The sequence below is a fragment of the Pholcus phalangioides genome, unplaced genomic scaffold, assembly GCF_987345545.1.
Source record: "Pholcus phalangioides strain wild (caught in Gottingen) unplaced genomic scaffold, Ppha-v1.0 ptg000009l_1, whole genome shotgun sequence".
NCBI classification, from domain to species: Eukaryota; Metazoa; Arthropoda; class Arachnida; order Araneae; family Pholcidae; genus Pholcus; species Pholcus phalangioides.
In genome coordinates, this window is record NW_028301602.1 from 10801973 (window position 1) to 10817019 (window position 15047).

At 34.3% G+C, this 15047-nt stretch overlaps 1 protein-coding gene across 1 annotated transcript in view; it reads left to right on the forward strand.

Moving 5' to 3' along the window:
• The first annotated feature begins 1871 nt into the window (after positions 1 to 1871).
• The window catches only part of LOC149081732 (uncharacterized), a 38220-nt gene continuing 25044 nt past the window's right edge, over positions 1872 to 15047 (forward strand). The window contains exons 1-2 of the mRNA XM_089237155.1: positions 1872 to 2174; positions 14256 to 14351. Of these exons, the coding sequence (XP_089093281.1) occupies positions 14316 to 14351 (36 nt within the window). The 5' untranslated portion in view covers positions 1872 to 2174; positions 14256 to 14315. The remainder of the gene's footprint in view (positions 2175 to 14255; positions 14352 to 15047) is intronic.

Sequence of the window (15047 nt, forward strand, 5' to 3'; positions counted from 1 at the left end):
GATATTTGAAAAAAGAAGAGAATTAATTGTAAAGAAAAATGGGCTGTAGGAATAAATTGAACTTCTAAATGGAACGAAAATTGAGTCGAACATTACGATATCTCCCTCTCTTCTTGTATTTTTCGTGCCTAGACATTTTGCTTTTAACAAAAAGAGGTCAAGACTTTTTTTCCCTCACCCGTGTTGTTCATGGATAAAAGTATAGGTGTCAATACCTTCCGACCAGGAAACCTTCTAATTTTTTAGCCCTATTGAAATATTCCTGTCGGAAACTAGATTCTTCCAGTTTTCCGTATCTTTTTGAGAAAAAAAAACTGCAACTCCAAAAACCGTGTTTCAAAAAAAATTAAAATTCCTCCAAGAAAATCCCTCGATCTTTGCATTTTCAGTCTGACCTCGGACCAGATTTCCCCAAAGGCAACATAGGCATTTGCCCGGGGTCCCCAAATTTATATAAGTACATATTTTACTGAAATTGTTGTAAATTTTATTTGACAAAATTTTGGATAATCAAAGAATTTCCCCTAAATCACATCATACTATTTCGAAAGCACCAATTATTAGCAAACCCTAATAAATATCAATTTTAATATTATACCAATTAGTAATAGACTTAACACAGCATGTACAATGCAATATATGTTTATCAACATGATAACGATATAAATATGTTCCAATGAGTCACAATCTTATTTTGTTCGATTCCTCAATTTTGCATCTTTTTGACAGTAAAATCATTTATGAAACGATGGTAAGAACGTTTCTAGGCTCGATCAACATGAAATCCTCAAATCTTCATGAAGATTCTGTATAGCTGCAATGCAAAACTTTATACACCTGGTCTGCAAACACGTTTTTTCAGATTAACTGCAACAATTTTCATCTCTGGTTCAGGTTAGTGACACAATGCCACAAATTTTATATAAGGCTAAAGCTTTAGAAGGGACATTTCTCAAAATGTTGAGACAGCTCTGAATTATCATTGACAACATCACTAATCTGAAACTGTTCGAGAGAAAGATAATTCTTTTTGTTAAAAAGGATAAAATCACCAATTTGCTCATCTTTTTACAAGAACTGTCTTTTGCTTTTTTGTGTATTGATGCAGAGATGATTGACAAATTAGATTTTGGAGACATTATCAATGATTTTGCACATATGAGAGTGCGAAAAAAAACATTTATTGTAAGATATTTCAGAGAATTTTACATTAAATTTCTCATTCGAAATAGTGTATATCCTTTTCTGATGGGTTTGTATTTGCAGACATACAGTCAGGGGGATCCTCCCAATACCTCTTTTGACCAGGGCCCCATCAGGTCAATATCGGGCCCTGAGTTTGACCAACACCTCTAAAGAGGAGGGTGTTCGACTGAACATGTTTCCTCGTGAAAAATACGGGAAATTGGAATTCCAAATTCAGCAATTATTACGAAATATGATGCCATAATTCAGCAGATGCATACAAATCAGCGGTAACAATGAAATCGAAGATTTTCATTTTTGCCGTGAAATATGAAAAATATAAATCGTTCCAAAAACGCGAACAAATTCTTTGAATAGTTTTCGCCAAAAATAAGCACGTTCATAAAGTACTATAGGAAGAAAAATTGTCTCATTTTTACTTTGCGTCCTTTTCTTCACTACTGCCCTTATGGAAATCTGCCCGCATTCATCAACAGGTTTTTTGTAAGAGCATTAACGTCGGAAAGAAGTCGTCCAAACACAGGCAAAAAAAATAAATAAAACGCCGGTTGTTGCTCATTATGAATTCAATGAATGCAATTTTTCTTTTCTTTCTTACTTGATGCTAGTTGCTTCCTATAGTTAGCCACTCGGTCACGTGGTTTCGCGGCCAAGATCAACTCTCTGGTGTTGGTAGGATCAGGTCGACCTCTCGACATCATTTCTCCTCAGTTCTTCCTCACGGATCGACACTCGTTTCTCAACATCAACGGCGGCTCGAACCCGTTATCCACTCCACTCGTGGGAGAAAAAAAAACAACATTATTTTCGGCTAGTGTTGAAAATTTATTTCAATTTATCTTTAGAAGTTTGTTTGTTCAGTGAAATAACAGTGAACCGCTATTGCATGAAGCATTCCGGAAGGATTTGGAACTTTTATCCATAATTTGGATAATAATTATAACAATCTATTTTGATTTGGGCGAAAGGTAAGTAATGGAATTTTTATTAACCCTTTATGTGGTCCAGTGTATATTTGAATGTACAGTAAAACCCCTCTTAACGGTCATTCCTCTTTTACGACCAAATAATAGTTGCCCCTTTGTATAATAAAAGTATGCATTTTGAACCCCTGATTAATGGTCACTCCTGTTTTACGGACGGGTTTTTTTGTCCGCAAAAGAGAGATTTTACTGTACTTGGTGAATGAATATTTAAAAATCCATTATACGAATTTCTTTTCTAGCTTTATTTTGTTTTCTTAGAAAGCACACTTTTCAGTGCAAAATACGGCTTTACAAGTACAATACTTTTTTCCCCAGAAAGAGTTCATTTTTTTTGACAGATTCTGAAATTTTGGGTGTTCTGCGATTTATAAAATCGTGCAAAAAATTGGGAGCATTTGAAGTAAAATTCAAAATAAAAGCTATTCAAATTTGTTCAGCAAGATTTTTATCAATTCATAAATATCATTATAATCAAGGGAAAACGTATATTTTACCCTTAATTAAAAATTTTAGCCAATTAAAAAATCCACTCTAAATTGTTGCGCTGACATATTTTTTTAAATTAAATACAAATACAAGGCCGCAACAAGCAAATTGCCCAACGAGGTGGCTAAGAGAAAGATGCCCATAACAAATATGGATGTCATGTATTTCAAAAATACAGCAACCCAATTAAAGATGCAGTTACAAAAACTGTAAACAATATGTATAAATATGCTAACACATCGCCCATTTTTAAAAAAATAATTTTTTCAATGCGTTTTTATGAAGATGAATATAATAGAGGGTTAAGGAGGTGGATTAAATTTTCCAAAAAATGCATTTTGCAATTTTTAAATACTATGCACTTTTGTGCGTCTAACACTGTGTTCAAGTTTTTGTTCCACCTGCACTATAAGTATTTTTGAAATATTTCAATATAAACCGCTGGCAGTCATTATATCGTCCGTCCGTCCCTCCCTCACTTTAGAAGCAAGTACGCGCAAATTTTTCCTTTTTGGGTTTATCACAGTGTTTTCCAAAGTTGGGAATATCGCCTCCTGGGGGCGAGGGGCGATGGAAGAGTCGGGGGAGGGGGCGGTAGAAGCTTTTGGTTTAGGATCCTATGTGTGAGCTGACGTTGAGGCCATGAGAAGAAAAATTTTCTGAAGAAAGGTGGGCGATGGAACAAAAAGTTTTGGGAACTATGATTTGTCAGCTGGTTGGATCCCTTATTTTATACGAATACAAATACAACGCCACAACTGGCAAAATGCCCAAAACGAGGTGGCTGAGACATTTGTTATCTAAGTTTTGTCAGAAGCGCGAATGTTTAATCCTCTAAATTGTAACGCATGTTACAAAGCATTTCAGGAAAATGACGCTCACAGAGTAACATGGGTGGAGTAAACATTCAAACGTCATTTCCCACGTTTTGAATATTTGCACATTCATGCTTCTGGAATGAGGGGGAAGGCGATGTATGCTAATGTTTTTCATTAAAATGCTCTTTCTCAAAAGTATGTTTTTATTTGCTAGATGAGGGACATTTTTTCAGACACTATTTATTCAAATTCTTGAGATTTTGTTTGCCTTTCAGCACTGATATATTACAGGCTTTTACGAGAGGACTTCTCATTAAAGTTATTTAAAAAATTTTTATAGATCAAAATACGAATAAATTTCAATGGCTTTAAAAAAATCCCATGCTGTGGAAGTTAAAATTAAAAATAAAATATAGGCAGCAACTGTGAAATCCTAAAAGATCTCGTTAAATTGAACAAAAATATTCTCAAAATTTGAGAAGAAAAAAATTAAAGGCTCGAAAGTGGATCGAAAATGTTTTAAATCTTCCTTAAAGGCAGGGGATTTTTCCCATAGGAAAGCCAAGATCGGGCACCAACCCTACGTTGAAATGTTGCCCATGCTTATATCAAATAAGATTTGATAGTAGAGAGGAGGATTTGATAGAGACGGTCTAAAAATGTAATAAAAACAATCTTAACTGTAACAATTGCATACAGACGTATATATACTTGTATTATACTGATATCGATTCGGATAATTGAGAGTCTGTAATAACAACTAAAATTATTCCTTTGGTAATTATTTTAAACTAGAATATATCTATCATTAAAACGTGGAAATTTCATCATTTTCAAGAATTACTATGAGTATATATACCTCTGAAGTGATTTAGAGGTAATTTTAATTTTCCAGCTAAGAGAAAAAGGTGTATATATATTTTTTCGATGGAATCCTATGCAATGACGCATTTTTTTCGATTTAAAATTGAATTTTTTTCACCTGAATTCCAAAAAAAAATTAAAAAATTCCCTGAATTCTAAAAAAAAATCCTCTCAATTAAAAACATTTTTTTCCTGAATTTAAATAAATTTTATTTTTTCCCTGAATTATAAAAAAAAATTTCCTTTGTGAAAAATAAAATAGTTTCCCCGAATTTAAGAAAGAATATTTCCTTCAATTAAAAAAAAAAAATTTCCCCTTCAAAATTTGAAAAAAATGTTATTTTTCCCCGAATTGAAAAATTTCTTCCCAAAATCCAAAAAATATTTTTCCCCTGAATCCAAATACATTATTTGCTTCGAATTTCAATATAAACGTTATTTTCTTTTTATTAAAATTTTATTTTAAGCTCCAATAAATTTAATTTTTCCCTGAATTAAAAATGATATAAATTATTTTACTAAATTCATTTTCCAATTGAATTACAAAAAAATTTTATTTTCTTTGATAAAAATATTGTTACCCCCCATATATAAATATCACTTTTCTTGGCCCATTAGATTTTCGGCGTCCATGCTTGTCAGTTGCCACTCTACGGCACTGCATATTGGACAAATACCAGTGACCACGATTACTCCCGTCTCTCCCACGTGATACAGACAAAATAAATCGCCGAGTTGTTTGCTTCCGAATTCTGGAGACAAATAGAAGTACTTTTGTAACTGACAGGCATTTCTCAGAAACAAATTTGACGATGGTACACGCTGCATACCAGTTCGTTAGAAAATTTTCAGAGGAATGTTTACGTGGTGCATATGCGGTTCAGTAATAATAGTAGTAGTACTGACATAAGGACCAAGTCCTGTTTCTCGCATTGGCAAACGGGCACGTACCCAGGGTCTACAAATAATTTTCAAGATCTGAAATTGACTATCTCTTGTACTTTGAGCGCAGTCTGCATGCTCCTCACCTTCTTCCCCTGCAGCAGGTAATTAAATAACACCTGAAATGGTACTAAACACTTTCAAGGGTACCGTTTCGACATGTGTAGAGTCACGAATAGTGCTCACATTGAACTTTATTAACCTTCAAATAGTCTCGGATCCAGGACGATATGGCGGGAGGGTGTCAGTTCATCCCGTATTTTACTGGACAGACAAACTATTCCAATTTACTGTGCTGTTGGGAAGAGAGGTCGTTCCCATAACCCTCCTTTGGATTCACTCCCTGAACGAAGTCAAACATCTTCGACTACGAATGGAGCCGAGACAGATATCTTCAGCTGTGAATGGTGCTGTATTCTGTATTCTGTGAATGCTGCTGAGTTGGGCATCTTCACCTACGAATGAAGCCGAGGCAGATATCTTCAGCTGCGAACGAAGGCGATGTAGACATCCTAACCTGGGAATAAAGCCGAGGCAGATGTCTCTGTTCTAGACGTTACTAAAGGTGGACCCGATGCTGGAATTGACATTTTTGAAGTTCCGGCGTCACTAGAAGTATGTATACTTCAGACTGGGGATAAATAAATAACAATTAAAATTCAGTACGCTGTAGGAAAGCAGATCACAGACTTCTGGACCTGAACATTTCTTCAATCTTTTCTTTGTCCGAAGCTCTCGTAAAGCTTGAGCCAGCGGTTCGTGGCCGATGTAAAACAACTTCACCAATAGTGATTTATCTACCCATGCGAACGTCATAACGAAAACCTTATGTAGCCCCAGAAATAGGAAAATTCAGATATAAGCTGTTAATAGTATACCTTGGACTCTTTACATAGGATATATTATTTTTGTTTCCTTTCTGTACCAAAAAAAATCTTCCTTTCTTGAGAATAACTTTATCACAAATTGCACTCAAATATACTGATTCCTTCAATTTTTATGGGTTTTTAAACGAAAATTGTTATTATTTATTATTAATAATACATATAATAATAATATATTTAACATTATATTACATAATAATATTATATATAATAATGGTTATTATTATTATTATATACATTATTAATGGGTTACTATATGGTTTAAAAATGTGTAGAAATAGGTGTATACTGTCAATGTTTAAGGAATGAAATACAGTCAAACTCGGTTGTAACGACATTGTAGATTCCGCGAAGTTTGTCGTTATGACCGAAATGTCGTTAGAACCGATGTGTGTGTGTTGACGTTTTAAAGACCTTTTTACCAAAAAATACAATCAGGTACACTCAAATACTGCGCAGTGGTGTTGTAATTAGTACAAGTTGTGTACTTAGAGTGATCATATTTAATCGAGAAAAATACTACAATCGGAATAATGAATACGGTACATCGCCCATTCTTGAAAAAAATGTTGCCTATTACCTATTACGGTGAGCAAGGTTACAATTACCCTTTTCTCGCCAAAGATAATTTATAACCTTTGGCGAGAAAAGTGCTGCCGCATATCTGCGATGATTTAAAATATACTTCACTGAAAACAAAATGAAAACCAATTTTCATTTGTTTTTGAGAATATTTTGTATCTAATTATTAATTTACAGTAACTTATTATTTACAAGTAATATTTAGCAACATTTTTGACAAGAATCGCGGTTATGCACCGTTTTTTAACTACCAAATTCATGGCATTTCTCCTTCATCAAATATGAGAGATGAATATTTACATATATTTATAGTCATACTCACAATATAACAAATGTATAACAAATGTAATCACAATATGTCAAAATGGTCAAGTCTGAGCGTCAATCATGTAATAACTCTCATTTTCAGAATTAGATGTGACGGAACAAAATACAAGCATTTACTTAATATGCTGAACTCAAATTCTAGGAATCTCTTGGGAAAACGCCATTGAGAAACGGTCGAAAAATGCGTCGTTAAATCCGAGGTCGATGCGTTTTCATCGACGTTATAAGTAAGGCTCATTAATATTATTCTTTGTGGGAACCAGCCGCGATCGCCAATTACTAACGTTACAACCGAAGTGTCGTTACAAAAAGCCGAGGCTAAACATTGGAGAGCTGGTGTATTGCTAAATATAAAATAGCGTTACTCGTACAGGCTCTGTTTTGCGGTCGGTCAAGTTGAAAAAATTTCTGACGATTTTTTTTTTCCTTTGCAAAACCATACAATAAAAATTTATGGTAGCCATAAATTGAAAAAAAAAAAAAAATTGAATTAGAGTTGAATGGTGTTACTATACCCCGGATGCAACTGGGCCACCGATTTGGGGATTCTCATTTTGAATTAAGTTTTCCTGAACATTATTCAGCGGTGGTCAAAAAGTCGAATAAAATGCTCTGTTTCATTCTTGAAAATGTTCTTCGCGTTCTCCTTAAGTCATTCTTCCGCTTCGGTTCGTCCTGGACAGGAGTATGCTGTAAGGTTTTGAAGACCCATACCTCCAGAGGGATATAGACTTGGTTGAAGGGGTGCAGAGAAGAGCTATGCGTGTCCCTATTGGCATACGGGGCTTGAGTTATGAAGATAAACTTCATTTTTTGAATATGTTTACTTTTGGCGGAACGCAGGTGTCGGGGGAGTTATGATCGAGGTGTTCAAAATTTTCAACGGATAGGAGATAGGACGCGTGCGTGGACCATGAGTTATTGATATTCCATCAATCAACTGCTTCGAAAAGGGAACACTAATGTCGTTTACTAAGGGACAATTCTAGGTTGTGGTGTCACCGGGAGTTTTTCTGTAATAGGGTTGTTAATAAATGGAATAGCTTACCTCCGGGGTAGTAAATTCTAACACAATTGACACGCTTATAAAGAAGTACGGTAAACATAGTGGGATAAATCGAGAAGCTATTCATACTTACGTAAGACATTCATAATCTATTTTACGGGCAGTGTATTATATATTATTATTTGTTGTTGTTTTTCGTCATATATGTTTTTATATTGGGTTGCTGTATTTTGGTTGTATTGACATCCATATATTTTATGGGCATTTTTTTTTCCAGAAACCTTGTTGGTCAAATTATTTATATTTAATTAAAATAACCATATTTTGTTGAGAAAAATACGGGAACTAGGGATCCCCTCACAGAACCAAAGAATGGAGTCAAGTGTCGGCCGATTTTGCTAATCATACTGCTGAAAAAATTTTAACTCGCCCTTGGCGAGTAATAAAGGGCTACAGCAGATCTGCAGTGAATTATAATGCATTTCATGAGGAAGAAAAGTGGTGAACATGGCAAATATGTGAGATGAATAATTATATATTTTTATTCCTTTTATATATGTATTATTATGTAGTTGTTCCCAACTAGTGCTCTACGGAACCTTTAGGGCTCTACGTGCACTTTCCAGGGGCTTCGCGGCCTCCCCAGGAAAATAAAATGAATCAGTAAATGTAGTGAGAATGAATCCAAAAAAGGCCTAAGGGCCTCCGTGAGTCAAAAAGGTTGGGGAACCGCTAATATAATGTATAAATTAGACAAATTATATTCAACCGTGATTTTTGTAAAGGATCAAAATCCAAATAGATGTGTCATTAAATGAAATTTGACATTTTTATACAAACCTTCAAAGTTACGGGAAAAATATGAGAATGTCCCATAAAATATGGGTCATATGGCCATACTGATAATTTGAAATGAGTGATTGCTCATTTCCCAATTTTCTTACGTCAACACAAAGGCACATCAAAACTCGATCAATAATTTCTGAAATATCACCTCCATGTTGGAAAAAAAAAATTTCATGAAAAAATATTTGAATTTTTATTCAATGAGCCGTGCAAAAAACATCATACATTCATACTGTCATATCAACATATTGATATTAGGTCAATGAAAAAAATAGACCGATTGTAAAATCGATTAGTCTGATTGTTGTCCGTGTCATTAAAGTTGACTGTTCATGAACGAACGCAAAAAGAAATAATAATAATTTTTATAAATGCAATTTTTAATTATTGTTTTTTGTTATTAAATTAATTGCAGTGTAATTATGAAATAATCAGTAAATAAATAGGTTGTGACAATTTATGAAAATGTTTTTCTCATGAGAAATTCGTCCATAGTTAGCGACGAGAGAAAATTTCCAGTAAAAAAATCGTTTTCACTCAGCTTATTACGTAATATTATACACTATCAAACTTTCACGATCGAAGCTAATGGGTCGCATCACTGATAAAGCGTATCATCTGTTCAGTGGGTAAATAACACGGTAGGAAATGGCTTTAAATAGGCGGGCACAATTTTTCGATAACACTGTGCTAGATTTCGCCTTCATCGATTTCCGCCCGTATGAGTATCGAACATCTCAATTTCATGCACGATTTCCGTATTAACTTGGTCATGATGCATGTTATAAAGACAGTCATTTCTCTCGCCATCATAATAATCATATTATCAAAAATGATCATGTATCGAGAGAAAATCCCACCAAAATAAAATCATACATTAACAGAAATATCGATATTTACCTTAGTAATATAATCAAGATTAGAGTAAAATATTTTAAAATCAGTTTTTACGACATCGACGATTCCGTGTTTAAATTTGTCGTTGTAAAATCAAATTCAAAAATTAAGGAATTCCGATGGAATTAAAAGTGACAAATTTTAACGAGAAAATTAGGGAAATTCGAGATACCTCGTAACCCCTGGACATCGTCAGTTCTTGTCAGGAATGTTGCAAATTATCAGCAAGGTTGTCAGATATTGCTTATAAATAATAATAATTTACCAATAAATAATTATTAATTACGAAATACTGCCGTAAAACAAATAAACATTGGTTCAATTTCTTTCGGTGAAATATATTTTAAATTACTGCGTATATGCGGTTTTTGTCACCTAGGTGAGCAATATTTGGCAATTTCTAACGACAATTAGCAACATTTTTTGGCAAGAAAGGGGGTGATCTACCGTATTTATTATTCCAATTTCAAGAATTTCTACCCAATTTTATGCGCGGTATTTGACTGCATCTGATAATATTTTTCTCCAAAAAAGGAAAGCTCTTTAAATAGTCGATCTCGGTTATAACGACAAAATTTCGAGGAATCTTCAATGTCGTTATACCCGAGGTGTCGTTACAATCGAGACTGACGTTTTTCCCAAAGCCATATTTCAGTCGAATCTCGTTACAACGAACTCTAAGAGACCGGAGAAATCACTTCGTTGTCACGAAATTTCGTTATAAAGGAATTCCAGGTTTTTGCTTTGCTCCTATGTAAACTTATCTGAAGTGGGGGGGGGGGGGATTAGAAAAGTGTTCGTCGAAACGAGATTTTTCGTTATAACGTTGTTCGTTAAAAAGTGGATTCGACTGTATTAGGTACAATCAAATGAGAAAGTGAAGGAATTCCACTGAATTTAGGGTGATCATTTCATTTCCGAATAAATTATCAGGAAATCGGGATTATAAATTCCGAACATTGTCAATTCATGTCAGAATTTTTTTCAATTGTCAAAGAAATCGCCACTACAAATAATTGTTGGCAGGAAATTAAGTGCTACAACAAGTCTGCAAGAAATTACAAATTATTTTACGTTAATAAAAAGCTCGCGAGATGAATAATGTTATTTGTATTTCCAGAATAAAAATGTCTAAAAAAAATGAAAATTATCTTCATCTCTGATTTTAGTACAGTTTCTGAATTAAAGCACCATTCGTAGAGGAAAACGGGACATTTTGATAAGAATTTTCTTGTGTAATTTATTTGGAAACAGAAGTTAAGTAACAAAAATGTGTTGTTATATCCGAGCCGTTGCGTTTTCATCAACGTTATTAGAAAGGTTCGTTTACGTAATTCTCCATAGGAATCATCGGACGGCCACAATTACACAGGTCTGCGATGAAAAAGTTTCCTTAAAAATAAATAGCATTTTTTATGGTTTTTTTGAATGCCAATTACTGGAAAAATGATCAAAATATTCCATCATCTCTAATTTTTGAGACAAAGTGAAAATTGAATTTCAATAGTACCGCACACATAGCCACCTTACAAACCACATTGGAACTGTGCGTTTTAAACAAATATAACAAATTATTTCCAAAGATATTCCAGTGAATTTCGGGCGCTGATTCTGAATCTGGAATTGGTTTTTTTCATACTGGCGCTAGTCTTTCAGATAAAGTGAAAACTAAATTTCAATGGTAATACCTACATAAGCAGCGTACAAATCACATTCGAAGTGGACGTTATAAATAAATGCAGTAAATCATTGCCAGAGATAATTCAGTGATTTTCGGGTGCTATTAAGACGCTGATTCCGAATCTGGCATTGGTTTTATCACACTGGCTCCACTTTTTGAGAAAAAGGGAAAATTAAATATCAATAGCAAAATACCATAAGCACCATAGGTTGGTTCCCGAACCTTTTATGTCACGGAACACTTTTTAGGAGCAAATTCCATCACGGAACACTGATTTTGAAAAAAGTTGAACGGATCTTGACATACTAGAGTGCTACAGAATCAGGAATAGCAATATACATAACTTGTATCACAGCTCAACTACATTACCCCCTTTACATACAGACTTTTTGTAACAATTCAAACGATATATATAGTTAGAGTACCAACGATAAATCTCTGTAACTAGTACCTTTATTTAACATTTAGGAAATCAAGGGGGAAAAAAGGTGAGAAGAGAGCAGGTTTTCCATTGCCTCCTTAGCCAACCTTCTCCCACACACACAAACGCGCGCGCGCACGCATGCGCGTATTTATTTATTTACTCGTCAAACCGTAGCAAGTGAGAAAAGAATGGTGATGTAACAAGTTCCAGATTCCAGATGCTGAGAGAATCTCTGGGACAGTGGGGTAAAGAGGAAAATCAATTCTGTTTTATAGGATTGCCAACAAAGCGTTTTGATGAGGGAAAGAACAGAGAGGGAGCTTGGGTGTATTTCTGCCATCTACTCTTGGCTAAGATATTTCGCTCTTGGACGGGAAGAGGTTTAGGGAGTGTCCCAACGTACTAAAACGTAACGGAGCATTTCGAAGTAGAAGTCACATATGGAAAATTATCAGCTTCAATTCTACTGTGATTCCCTAAAATTATAATTTGAATAAACGTGAAAATCAAAGGTTTTATGCTATTTACAGTCAAAAAATGCAAACTGGTTAAATTTGAAACTTTTAATTTTATACCGAAAGGAAACCTTGTAACATTTGAAGAAAATTTTCGGAGACCTCGAGGGTTGAAAGTAGTAGAGGATGGTATTAAATGTTAAAAATTTTGACAATCGGTGTTACTCATTCTGTGAGTAAGCTTTACATAATATTACCATCTCATAAAATATAATTTTGTATATTTAAGCTGTAATTTTGTTCCAAACCGGTTGATTTGTCCAGACAAAGTAAAAAAGTTCAAGAATATTTCACCAGGTGGCATTTTGGTTGTTATTATCGGGTAGCTCATGTCCGCTTCAGTATACCTAGACATTTCTTCCATCGCTCTATCTTCATCCATTGAAAAGTTATAACCACTTGAAGATCTCGTATACAGTGACATGCGAAGCCTCTTACAATCATTTTTTGCCTCTGAGAACCATTTTGGAATGCGCGGGAGCAACAAAGGTTGTATTCGAGAGAAATTGAGAATATTAGAAATTTCACATGACCTTGAATAACTCCAGAAATATGCTAGATAGAATCATGAAAGTAGCGTAGTAGTATAGCAATACGTGTACGTTGCCAAAATAATAAGAAAGGTCAGAACGTCACCCTGGTGGAAAATTTGGGAACTTTTCGTGATATCTTGGAATCTATATACAAGCAATATCGACAAAAAAATTCAACACTCAGGTCGTAGAAAGACATTCAGTTAATGACAAACATACTGAGTAAGCTTTATAAGTTATCATCTCATAAGATATAGTTTTGCATATTTTTAAGCAGTAGTTTTGTTATAAACCTGATGATTTGTCAAGACAAAGAAAAACATTCCAAGAACTTTCCACCAGGTGACATTTTGGACATTGAATAATGTGCATGAAAACATTGAAAAAAAAAACTAATGTACTTAACCATTTCACATACGAGGTTTTGGCAAGGAATTTTGATTTCGTCTGTATAATGAATCGGCGATAAATACGGTAACCTTGTCCTAGCAAAATCACATGTTAGAAAAAGGAAGGGGGGAGGAAAGAAAAAATATATATAATAGATAAAATAAAGATAAGAGAGTTTTGTTTTGTGTGTGTGTGTGTGTGGAGTCCTCTTTTTTCACACTCGCCTTATGTGTTTGCTTTCGCTCTTACATGTATATAGTAGAAAGATATCTTATAAAGAAAAAAAGGGTAAAGAAAAAAAGCAACTTCCATAGATGACAGGGTTGCTATAAAGCTTCGCGATGGTAAAGAGAAAACAAAGAGAGGAAAGAAAACACAGAGAACTTGTTTTAATTCATTCCACTGGCGTTTGTACGAAATATTTCGTTTGTGACAGTGAAGGCGTTAAATATTCATTCTTTCCAAATTCCTATCACTGACAACTCTGAGAAAAAAATTTATTTGTCGAAATTTTTTTTTGTTTGTATTTTTTAATTATTTCAATCATAATGAGGTTCCCTCTGCGCTTGAGACTTTTGAGCCATGCCAGGTCGAGCCCACGAGTTAGGGCTGCACAGGTTCCTGTGAATCTTATTCCAAATACGTAGTATACAGTGAGATGGTTTCCCGCGGGCTTCACGGAAAGTTTCAATTTATCCAGCAACGTCTGAAAGTTTGAAAACTCCTGCTCAACGATCCGTATTTTACGGTATATGTCAGCATTTTTACGTAAGTTTGGGCACATTGCAGAAATGTGCCTCCCCCCTCCCCACGTGTAAGTTTATGAATGAAGCTTATGAATTAATATCAATCTATTTCTTGATTTCAGTTCAAATCTTTTTCCATTTGAAGTCACTTTACATTTGGAATAAAGTCAAGAGATTTGAAGATGGATTCAATCCAGATGCCCTTCGCTTTTCTAATGGTGAGTGAAATTATTGCTTATATAATCATCATAATAATTATTTTTTTTGAACATGGATATTGCTCGAACATAATTTTGACATTTTATTTCTATGACATCTATCAAATTCCTACATTTACAGCTGTATTATAACTATAGTTGGCACACAGGGCTTGAGTTATGAAGAGAGACTTCATTTTTTGAATATGTTTACATTGGATGAACGCAGGTGTCGAGGAGATATGATCGAAGTGTTCAAAATTTTCAATGGGATGGATAGGATGGACCATGAACTTTTAGTACACCGCCAATCGACTGCTTTTACAAGGGGACACCAGTATCGATTGGTGAGGGACAACGCAAGGTTATGGTGTCGCAGGGAATTTTTCTCTAATAGGGTTGTTAATAAATGGACTAGCTTACCCCCGGAGGTAGTTAATTGTAACACAATTGACACGTTTAAAAAGAAATACGATAAACATGTTGGGGTAAATCGAGAAGCTATCCATTCTTAGAATAAGACACCCATAAGTATTCTTTATGGGCGTTGTATATTATTTTATCATGTGTATATATTGTTTATAATTTGTGTTAATTGCATTTTTAATTGGGTTGCTGTATTTTTTAAATATATGACATCCATATTTTTATGGGCATCTTTTTATCAGCCACCTCGTTGGGCATTTTGTCTGTTGTGGCGTTGTGTTTGTATTTGTA